Source organism: Nicotiana sylvestris, chromosome 12 (genome assembly GCF_000393655.2).
Source record: "Nicotiana sylvestris chromosome 12, ASM39365v2, whole genome shotgun sequence".
Lineage (NCBI taxonomy): Eukaryota > Viridiplantae > Streptophyta > Magnoliopsida > Solanales > Solanaceae > Nicotiana > Nicotiana sylvestris.
The window spans coordinates 33392687-33404965 of record NC_091068.1 but is presented as its reverse complement, the minus strand read 5'-3'; the positions used below and the strand labels follow the sequence as shown (position 1 = coordinate 33404965).

At 33.9% G+C, this 12279-nt stretch overlaps 1 protein-coding gene and 1 pseudogene across 1 annotated transcript; both read left to right on the top strand.

Moving 5' to 3' along the window:
* The first annotated feature begins 3282 nt into the window (after positions 1-3282).
* Positions 3283-7800, top strand: LOC104244821 (la-related protein 6B-like). The gene is made up of 10 exons (XM_009800321.2): positions 3283-3778; positions 4286-4367; positions 4541-4635; positions 4833-4904; positions 5064-5143; positions 5239-5338; positions 5660-5707; positions 5794-5862; positions 6911-7057; positions 7217-7800. The coding sequence occupies exons 1-10, from the start codon at positions 3302-3304 to the stop codon at positions 7496-7498; spliced, it is 1452 nt and encodes a 483-aa protein (XP_009798623.1). The 5' UTR covers positions 3283-3301; the 3' UTR covers positions 7499-7800.
* Positions 6515-6615, top strand: LOC138884470 (U6atac minor spliceosomal RNA; annotated as a pseudogene).
* Positions 7801-12279: the final 4479 nt, after the last annotated feature.

Genomic DNA, 12279 nt, shown 5'->3' with positions numbered 1-12279 from the left:
GCATCATACTTATATTTGTGTAGTACAAATAGAAAAAAAACCGGGTAATCTTTCATATTTACCTGGTATGATTATAGAAATATGAAGATATTCAATCTTCCTTTCATTTATAGTCTCAATATGTCAATCACTTTGACTTATACATTTGAAATTCAAAAAGTTTCTTTTGAGACTTTATAATATCAATGTCATAAATAATTTTATCCATCCGGATAGTAACAAATTAGTTTTTCCGGAGCTCTTAACAACTTTTGTACTACAAGATCTTTTATCATACTATTCATATGGTAAATATCTCCTTCACAGAGAAACTTATATCATAATAAATTGTCATGGTCAGAATTATCATAAGCAAAATCATTTCTTTCTTTAATTTTGCCTTTAATAACTTTTATAAGGCATGACAAAATAATATTTGGCGTATCACATGTACGCGACCAATGACATATTCATGTAACCATACAATAATATTTATTCTCTTTATTTCACTCAAACCTCTCTTAGAGGTGAGTTGTGTGGTATTCATATAATCATGAATTGCATGTCTGTATTCATTGCTTTTATCACATATTGTCACATTCAACTTTAGGAACGAGTTTGCATTCTCAATGCTTATCACAAGTCACATTCTTTTCAAGGAATGGATCAAAATCAGGAACGTGCTTTATTATTTTCACACCAATTTGATGGTAAACATTGCCTTCACATTTTGAAGGACTATTTTGAGAACCCTTATCGTTCTCCTTTTATAATCATAGTGATGGTTATTATTATTTTGATCTTTGGAATGCCCACGTTCGTTGTTCAACCATTTGTCTTCATTTAAACTTATTATGCACTGCTACCACATTCACTTCAAGAATGGAGCAAATCAAGTGGGACAATCTTCATGCCTTTAATGAAAAATATATTATTTTTCTTTAGTCATCATTATATCATTAATATGGTATAGTGGGACTCAAACCCAATGTCTTACCAATATAAAGACATGTTAGGCCATAATAAATTAGGACTAGAACCCAATTCTTATCATTATGGAGCATCCCGATGTCTTACCCTCAATCAGTGGCATAATAGGCTAAACAATATTGAGATTCATTCTCAAACCTTAATTTCAAACACATGCCAAGAAAGTTATACACAACTAATTTGCAACTTAGCAAATTAAATTTGCTTTCTTAAATAAGTGTACAAATCTCAAATCATCGTAAAACTTTATTAATTATTTATAGCATCTATATGAAATACAACCTTTTGTAGTCAGAATATTTCTTCTAAATTCTATTAGAGTTTAAATGGATTATAAAATTATTGTCATAATATTTATTGACTCTCTCTTAAAAATATTGTTGTTTTCGGGGTATACCCTACCTATTGGATTTGATTTAACGCCATGACTTTCCTTCACTCAATTCAACCAAGCAATTAGTGAATAAATTTATCAAAAGTATATCATATAGGTAACAACACATATATAGTACTAATACATAAATTCAGCATTTATATTACCTGAGAAGTGACATTATAGGTAACAACTTACCAGTTGTAGCTTGTGCATCATTCAAATAAAATACTTGAAAATAGTAAGTCAGTAGCAAGCATCAAGCAGATCATGGATACTCGAAAATACCTCTTCTAATAGTCATACTAATCACTGTTTGCTTTCAAATGATACAACCATAAATTATGAAGTATACTTTCTCAGTAGCTGATTTGTTTTCCAAATTTCAAAGAAGTAATTAATCAACCTAGATAAAGATGTGAAGTACTTCTTGTTTTCTTCAAGATGATTTATTCTTCTAATCAGTATGACAATTTTTTTTATTCTTCCTTTTTTTTACTATATGCAAATGCAAAAATCCAAAAGGAAAAAATATTCATCCAAGTAAAAGAAAATGTTAAAAGCGGTAGGACAGATTTAAGATAGTTAACACACAAATATGCATAAGACAACTTATATAACATATCCTTGGTTACCATGACATGCCTCATATCAACAATTAATTGCTACTATAATTTTCACATATAGAACTTCGAAAATTTTATTCCATTCATGTGATATGAATGATGTAATATTAATATGTGCTTATGTAATACATGTATGGTACGAAGTTGTGTGCATATGAGATATTAAAGGATGACAAGTATAACATAATTATACCTTCTTACGTTCCATTACTTACCATATGTAGTTTCTCTTTACATCTAACCATGAGATGATATGTATGACTTCTAATTGCAATCTTTCCGGATGTAGGAAATATTTTGAAGATGTATATACAATTGGTTAGAGACTCGTGCTGATAACGTGTTATGAAATAAAAGTAATTTAGTAAAACATGAACAAGAAATAAAAATAGAGAAAAGGAAGAGATTTTCTTCTTCAATTGTGTGTATTTTACTATCTATTACAAGGCCTTTATATAGGCATAAAAGGTGAAGAAAATATGTCATGGAATATGTCATTGAACATATAAAATATGTCATTGAATATATCATTAAGCATTTGAGATCAAGATCAGGGAAGAAGAGTAGACATCCACCATAATGTGATATTTATCATAACAAAAAGCAACAAGTTGGTTGATCCCAACTTTTCCAATTTTAGCTTAAAAGTCATTTTGGTTTGACCAATAAAATTACCCTTTTGTCCATTTTAAGTTTTTATAATATCAAACTTACCCTGAATCAAAGAAACCCAAAACATTTTCTTCTCCTGTTTTCTTCACGTCTCAAGACCCGTTCCTCTTCTTTCATCTTCCTCTCTACTTCATATTTTATTTTCTGCACTTTCCTCGAGTATCATTTTGTCATCCACTTGCATTACTTTCCACCAATTCTACTTGACTATATAGTATCTTTCTTATACTTTATAAAAATTATCTAAAGTAATCACATAAATTAAAATTAAATTAAAATATAAATTATTTTTTATTTGCATTAATTTATAATTAAATATATTATAGTAATCAGCTCCTTTATAATATTAACAGCTTTAAGGATATTTTTGTCTTTTTAATAGAAAAAAGTGCTTACCATCACTTGTTTACCAAACACTTCAACAATTTTTTTTAAGTTTCAGCACTTTTATCCAAACAGGTAACTGTTTATTTATAAAATAAGCTCCAACACTTAAAAGCTGCTTTTAAGCCTTTGTGCTTAGAAGCCACTTTTTTTAAATCAATCCAAACGGGCTCTAAGAAAATTACAGAAACTCAAACATAATTCCCTCCTTAAACCCTAGATTTTAATCTAAAAACTATAAAATAAAATAAAATTTGACATCACTTTATTCATAGTTATGGCTCTAGAGGAATCGGCAACTGTCGTTGATTCCCTCCCTGATTTCTTCAATTCATCGGCGGCTACGTCTTCATCCTCATCTCTCTATCTCAACCGTCCTTTCGATCAAACCGCCTCTTCTTCACCGTCCGATACACCGCCTGCTCTTTCCAGGAATTCTTCACTCAATGCGCTTGCTCCGGCATTCGTTCCACGAACTTCATCGTCTCTGTCGATTTCTCCGTCGACGTCGCTGACCGACTTGAATCAGGCGGGTAAAACACTGGTGCACGTGTACTCTACTCCTGCTGCTACTTTCCATCCGGTTCAGAACCATTTTGTTTATGCTCCTCAATTTCCGGTTCAGTATCTGTCGCCGTTTTATGGTGGTGTTGTGGAGGGAGTTGCACAAGAGATGGTTGTTGGTGCTGATTTGGATCATGCTAGTAAAAATGGAGGGTTAACTGAAGAAGCTGTTCAAAAGATTATTAATCAAGTAAGCATAAAATTTTCTGTATCACCTTACATTAGTTGTTTTTTAATTACCCTAGATGATTAATCTCTAGTTTTAGAGAACGCTAGATTTGTTCTAAAAGATGAATTATTGAGTATTGAAATGAAACTGCCCTAAAGAGCAGAATGTATCTGGAGAATTAACCAACTAGTTTAGGATTGAGACGTAGTAGTAGAAGGAATTCGTTTATCATTGTTTATAATTCGTTTGTTTCCTTAGAATTTTCTCTTCTATGCAAATGGTAAATTACTAGCTCTCAGTATATAATGTTTCCTTAGAATTTTCTCTTCTATGCAAATGGTAAATTACTAGCTCTCAATATATAACAAGCTGACTTAAACTACAGAACTGTTTTGAAGATCTAAAATTGTGCTGCAAAATTTTCAAAAAATTTCGAAGTGCTTGTGAAATTGTATAAGATTCATGAGGGAGGGAACTGCTATGCTATTTCTTTATTCTTCTAATTCAGAATACTCACATTGTCTGTAGGTGGAGTTCTACTTCAGTGATTTAAATTTGGCAACAACTGATCATCTAATAAAGCATATGCTCAAGGACCCCGAAGGATATGGTAAGTTGTCCTTTAGCCTTTACTTTGTGTAATAAATGAGGTGGTGGTGGGGTTTTCCTTAGCATTTGTGCTTTTGAGTCTCTTCGAGTTGGTTCTTGTTTTTAGAGATATTTTTAAGTTTTTGTTTCTGATGATTGTTCTAAGTCTGCCTGGACTTCTTTTCTTTGCTATAGTACCAATATCCGTGGTTGCATTGTTCAAGAAGATTAAAGCTCTTGCAGATAGTCATGCACAGCTTGCTCAAGTTTTGCGGAGCTCTACAAAGCTTGTGAGTTTTTCCTCTTCACCTTCTCACCCCTCCTTTCTAACCTAAAATAATCCACTGTCGATGTTAATAATTTTTCTTCTGCGAATCATGTGATTCCACCATGTAAGTTTCAGCAATAATTGCTCTCTGTCACGTTTTCTCTCACTTATTTTATCACTTAATGTATTTACTTATTTATTTGATTTTTGTCCTTGTAGGTAGTTAGTGACGATGGCATGAAGGTCAAACGCAAAATTCCTTTGACTGAAACCGACTTGAAAGAGTTGCAAGTAGGTCCTTTTTTTTTTGCTAGCTGTCTAGTTTAGAACAAAAAACGTTTGATGAAACATTTATTTCCACCTAATAGTTCATATCAAATTTTTATCAGTATTTTGTTGTTTTTCTGTTGTTTATTTTTCATTTTGATATTCCTCATTCTGCACCTTTAGTCTCGAATAGTGATTGCTGAAAATTTGCCCGAGGACCACTGCCATCAAAACCTCATGAAGATTTTCTCAACTGTTGGAAGGTAGAATTTTTCTTACAGTCTATATACAGATGTCCAAAAGATCTGCTTAATAGAAAATATCAACAGCTTTTTAAGACTTTTGCTTAATACATCAGTGTGAAGATGATTCGCACCTGCCAACCTCAGTATTCCAGTGGTGGGGCTTCTTCAGGATCTAGAACAGCAAAATCAGATAGTATGATGTATAGCAACAAGGTAAGCATCAGATGGTGTGATTTGTGCGATATTTGTAGTTTATGCACGAGTGTGAAATCTTGAAGTTGATGCCTTCCCCCAACTACAACCAGAATTAAAATAAGAAATGATGAATATCATGTTAGAGTTGTTGATATTCTGTTTTGGAAATAAAGCTCGACCATACTACCATATTCTGCTATCATAGGTTGAACAAAGACCGGAAAAAATTGATACTGCAACAGAGTTCTGTAGCCTTGCACATATAAGATAGCGTTGTCTGTATTTATACTTGGTATAACGTTGTTCCTTCTAGTATCTGAATTGGATACCTGAATGCAGTTACACGCTTTTGTGGAATACGAATCCATCAAATTGGCTGAGACGGCGGTGAGTTAATATAATGTTGTTCCCGCAAAACTTGGCTATCTCTGTCTTTGCCATCCTTTATTTTCGTTTTTGATCTTATATTGCAGGTTGCAGAATTAAATGATGAGGATAACTGGAGAAATGGTCTAAAAGTCCGGTTACTTCTTAGACACACGGTGAGTCTTGAACAGTAATTCCTGTGTACACTTGAAACCACGCGATTTAAGCAGTGATAATTCTGTTTGTTAGTGAAAGAAGAATGAATGTTGAAAACTGATGATTAATGTTACTGATATAATTTAGATGCCCAGACTACACACTTATAGTCCATATTTGTTCGGAGTACTTCTGATGCAGTTATAGTGATTGATTTTTCAGTTGATACATATAAGATAACTCTAGGGCTTGATTGTTTCTGAAGGAAGGGGAAGAAATGGATGACTAGGAAAACATGTACTCCCTCCGTTCCAATTTATGTGAACCTGTTTGACTGGGCACGGAGTTTAAGAAAAGATGAAGACTTTTGGAATTTGTGGTTCTAAACAAGTCAAAAAGGGGCCCAAAATATTTGTGTGGTTATAAAAGCTTCTCATTAAGGGTAGAATGGTTCCCATTAAGGGTAGAATGGTAAGTATAAGCTAAATTGTTTCCAAATTTAGAAAGGGGTCATTCTTTTTGGAACGGACCAAAAAGGAAATAGGTTCACATAAACTGGAACTGAGGGAGTAATTCTTAACTCAGATCTTATTATGTCATTCATTATTTCCGTTTAATCCCTTTCCTTTCCGTTCAGAAGCAGTCAGTGCTGAAGAATTTCTTGACTATGATGTGTTGGTTAAATGGAGATGGTTGGATCTCCCTTGACAGGGACAGGAACAGCTTTCGGGCTTTACCTGTTACCAGATTTTGTTGATCTTACCCAATTTTGTACTTGTTAGACTTGCTAGAGAACTTCTAATATCATTATTATTACTATTATTTATATATAACATATATTTATGTTATTTTTACTTTTACTTCTATATTATTTTGGTATGAGAGTATATGAGTTGAGCTTAAAGAAGAAGTGTGGATTCATATTTGGGACTTACACGTAATTGATGTTTGTGCCACTTCTATCCAAGTTCAAATTAACCCTTTTTGCCTCAGCATAAAGTTTGTCGAATGTATGTGATCTCATTTTTAATAATATCATGTATGTATGGATTTTGGTTGAACACACAGGAAAAATGTGGCCAAGCTCGAGGGAAAAAAACTGGTCATGAAAGTGAACACAACTTCAAGGAAGATGATGGTTTTGCATTAGAGGTCAATGAAAAGCTTAATGAAGAGTCATCACACCATCTTGATGCTCGGTCCAATGAGCTTGCAGTAAGTGAATCTGCATTTATTCCTAGAATGTGGTAACATGTCTAGATAGTATTTTAGTAACTGCACCACATAATCCTGCAGAGACTGGTTTTCAATAAGATTGTAGTGTAGTTTGTGTTTTATTTTTGTGGTTTCCTCATCTATGTTTTACATCGGCAGGAGGAGCATGACAGTGATGGGATGAGGAAAAGGTGTGGTCGTGCTCGGGGTAAGGGACAAGGACAGGGTCAGGGACGTGGACATGGACGTCCCCAGTTTCATCAAAACAACTGTGGAGGTAGTGTGAAAAGTGCCCCCTCAAATATCAATCGTGTTGGTCTAGGGCAGCCTGTTTTTGATCAGTCAGCAGCAGCCAAGCAATCTTCTGTACCTCGTATGTCGGATGGCACTAAGGGATTCTCCATGGGTCGAGGTAAACCAATGGCTATCAAAACTACGTGACGACTTCCTACTTTCCTGAGATTGTCATGCGAGAATTTCCACGTGGAGAAGGTGGGGATTTTTTTCTCCTTTTGCAAGTATTAATGGCAAGGTATTAGAAATGCTGTCAATCCAGTGGAGCTGGTATGATAACATTTGGTCGTTTGAGTAAAAGTTTCATTTATTATGTGTTTACTGAATCAAATGAACCTTGAAAGAAGGCCTGCAGTTTTGGTTGTTATTTCTCTTCGAGTTCCTTGGTTGTAAAAATGAAACAGTACAGAGGCAGCTACATAGAAATAGTAAAGAATTTTTCAACTCTCTCTTTCGCTCCACTTTCAACTGCATGTGTGAAGTCTGTGGACACGGGACATTAGTCAATCAGGCAATATGATGCTGAAATGCATAAACCCCAGCATAAGAAAAGTGCAGAATATCCTAGCAAGGTCTATGAACAAAGTCAATTGGAATTGCATAGCTTTAGGCCTGTGTAAACCAAAAGAGGCATATTGCAGCATAGGACTGGTTGTGCTACTTGCCAAGTTAAAATCTGTGGCGTGATCACCTTACTTTTTCAGAAAGAAATACTGATTCAAGTATCCAAATCCAAAAGGTAAAAGAATGATAAATGATGGTTTTGAAATTATCTTAGGACTAGAGATGGGAACTGTTGATAAATATAGGCTTAAAAATGCATATCCTCGATCACTCTTTTACACTTGATCATCTTTGGCTCGTGGCAATAACAGAAGGGTTTATTGTTCTTTTGTTGTATTTAACTTCAGGGGTCGTGGTTTTTGCTCTCCTCGTCTGAATGTGCGCATAATATGCTGGTTTTTAACAGTAGGGATATCTTCTTAATAAAAGGGCAGCCCGGTGCACTAAGCTCCCGCTATGCGCGGGATCCGGGGAAGGGCCGAACGACAAGGGTCTATTGTACGCAGCCTTACCCTGCATTTTCACAAGAGGCAGTTTCCACGACTTGAACCCGTGACTTCCTGGTCACATGGTAGCAACTTTATCAGTTATGCCAAGACGCCCCTCCTAGGGATATCTTCCTAATGCGTTACTTAATTTTAGGGGTCGTGTAGATGTGTTAACTTTTCTAGAAAACTTAACTGAACAATTTTTTTTTCTTGGAAAATTTAATGGCAGAATAGCATGACAGACACCTCTTCGTATTAGGCCTGGGCATCGCAGTCCCCCTATTCCACATATTTTCAACCAGACGCTTCAACTTGTATAAAATATTAGTTTTAAAACACCTACGCTTCCTTACAAACACGAAATCCTTAGTTCGCCCGGTACCACACGGGCCAGTGCACTTCTACTATTCAATCATAGAATCGATTCTGATTAAGCTGAAAAAAGTAAGCCCTATATATGTTATTAGCAAAGCGCTAACACCCTATCAATGGCCATTGACCAAACTTATGTGGCCTTTGTTTTACTGAGTCAACCAAATTAAGTGATTGCACGCTCCTAAAGTAACTATACAAAATTTGATTAGAAAATAATAAAAGAGAAAATGAAAAGGAAAAAAAAAAAAAAGACAATGCTAGCCATTATCTCGCACCTCTCTATCCCATCCTCTTCTTCTTACCCCAAAGTTCCTAAAAAACGCCATTGAAATTGGCACGGCTCCACACCCTCTAATATCAAATTTTGTTTCCCACGCAAAGTTTTCTCAAACACCATTTCATTATTTCTCCTCCAATTTTAGCAATCAACTGGAGCTATGATAAAAGATTAGTAGTATACCACATGACAAGGCCAAATTGATAGAACTTAGCAGAGCAACTAGTGAAGGAATAAAGTTGTTCAATTTTTGTTTTTCTCAAAATAACCGAAGAGACGATGAAGGAGAATTAAGAGACGCTGAAGCTTGAAAATAGCGTTCCAAGCCAAAAATTGGGTCGTCATTGACTGCTGACGATGACAAAGCATGATTTTGTTAGTTTTATAAATTTTTCCGGCTATAGCTGGAGGGATCAATAAGGATTTTGAGGTAGGAAATACTGAGTGAAACACTCTTCTCTTTCTTTTTCAATTTTTTGGTTTTGCTTCTTGTGTGTTTGGCTTGAAAGAAAATTTAAGGATAGTTTTTTTTTTTTTTAAATTCGTTAGTTGTCTAGGTTTTGAAAGGGTGACATGAATGTGAAGAGAAGAGGAGAGATTGTTGTGGTTTTGGAGGGGTTGCCGGCGATGGTGGCAGCAGGAATATACCATGGTTGGTGGAATGAATTGCAGTACTAGAGAAAAATTAGGACCAAAAAATAAAGATGAAGTAGGTTTGATTGAGAAGAGGAAGGGTGGCGGTTTGTATTAGTGGCGCTGCCGGGTAGAAGAGGCAGAGATAATGGTGGAGAGGAGGAAGGTTTGGGCTTTTTTGGAGAAGAAAGGGATAAGTTTGATATTTTTATTAAAAAATATTTTAGGTAAAAATAAATAATGACGTGATATTAATTTATCTGAGGTGGATCTGATGTGTCCTTTATATCGGCGCGAGTGAACAATACATGGTATCAGAGGGATTTAAAACTAATATTTTATGCAAGTTCAAGTGCCTAGTTAAAACTATTTAGGGGTGGCAAAATTATTCAAAGAAAACAGTTAACCACCCATATTATCCACTATAAATGGGTTGGATAATGAATTTTTTAAAAACGGATCAAATATGGATAAGAACCATATTATCCATTTAGAAAATGGATAACCAATGAGTAGCAAATGGATAACTTTTACATTTGTAAAGCCTCAAATTGGGGGTTCCTCAAGTTAGAGAGACTAAGAATTCTCCCAAAAGGGATCATATACAAGAAATCATTTACCCATATTATCCGTCGGTTAATCCGTTTTTATCCGTATTAAATATGGGTCGGGTCGGACAATTGATCCGTTTTTTTATTACCCGTTTTCAATTCGAACCATATCCGACCTGACCCGCCCGTTTGCCACTCCTAGGAATAGGGGACCAGGATGTCAAAGTCGAATAAGTAGAGGTGTATAGTACACTATTTTGCCAAAATTTTATACCACTCGATCATTTTATATATTAATAGTGTTTGACAGTCGCTGAACTTGACAAGGGGCAGGTTGTAGTAGAGTTTTGATCCTAGTAAATTAAATAGGTTGTGGTAGAATTACGAACTCAAACCCATAAATTTCAAATCATGAATCTGTCCTGACAAGAAGAGTCATGTCTTCATGATACTCTTATGTGATTTTCTTCTACTATGCTTGCTCTGGATGAAACAAATATGCTATCTCATTCACGGTACAAGATAGTTTAATCTAGTAACTGGCTGGTAGGATACAAAGTGAAAATGGATATGTAAACATCAAATGGCAAGGAGACAGATGAAGCTAAGAGATTATTTTTCTTCTACTATGTTTGCTACCTTTTTCGAATTGTTCAATCATTCAAAGTAATAGGAGGTGTGGTAGGGTGGTAGACAAAGAACTATTGATATAATGAGTTCATATGCTTGTCGTAGGGTGACCATCATTCCTATCCATAAATATCATATTCTATAAAGTGTTTCTCTAGTATTAGGATAACTTCGAATCCATTAATTCGTACTGTAGCTTACTTCACTTATTTCCTTTAAGTCACTTTCCGGGAGGAAAAACATCAAATAAAGAGCACCATCACCTTGTTTAATTATGAACTTGTGTAAAAAATAATACAAATATTATGTTTACATTTATAAACCAAAAGAAACAATATAAAGGAAAATATACCTTAAGTTATACAATAATCAAAAAGTATATCACCTATTATGGTCTTCCGTTATAGTTACCAATTGATATAATAATTCTTCAATCATAATGCAAAATGGAAAATCAACATGTACATTACCATCTAGTCATTAACAAAATAAAAGTATTTGCTTATAAGATGTAAGCCTTTTTATATAGAGGCTTGATCTTTACTAACTCACTCTATTTCTTGTAACATTTGATAGATTGTAAACTTGGCTGAGTAGAGAACAATAGGAATCAAGAGCCTTTATATATTTTTAAAATTAACTTCCTTTTAAGCATGTTTCTATAAAGGAAGAACAAAAGAAGTATTTGCTCTGATATCACATATAAAAAAATGTGGATCTTTCATAAATTTTGTCATTTGATATATTTATATGTTTATAATAATTTGATTGGCATAAGCTATTACAAAATAATATTTTTTTTCCTTTATTGAATTAAAAAAATCCTATGGTGAAAAAATATTAGCAAAATATGACATTTCATGACCAGATAATATATTTATACATATCCCATATACATATATTTAAACTTCAAGAAAATTAATGTACATACAATATCTTTAATTTAATAGTGAAACAATGACTAAAGTCATGCAGCTTATTACGTTCATTTAATATTACAAAGTACATTCATATATAAAATATAAACAATTCTTTATATACATGAATTGTGTATGTATTAATTGAATTATATTCACCAAATTCAAGTAACCTTTCAGATACATTCATATAGATTCTCGATAAATCTATTAAGTATATGAATACCTATCCATATACTAAGTACACAAATTTAGAAAATAAAATAAAATTATGAATTTATGTATTATGAATTAACAATCAATTCTAGGCATTATCATAGCCTAAGCACAACCCGAGCATGAATAATTACCCCGATGTTAGCACATGGGTTCAAACCACATACATGTGCGTACCCATAGCACACAACTATCACAAATAATTCAGGAAACTAGTGCCTCAACCAAGTTTAGATAAGATATTAACATCAAGCAAGCCAAATTACTCCTCTAACAA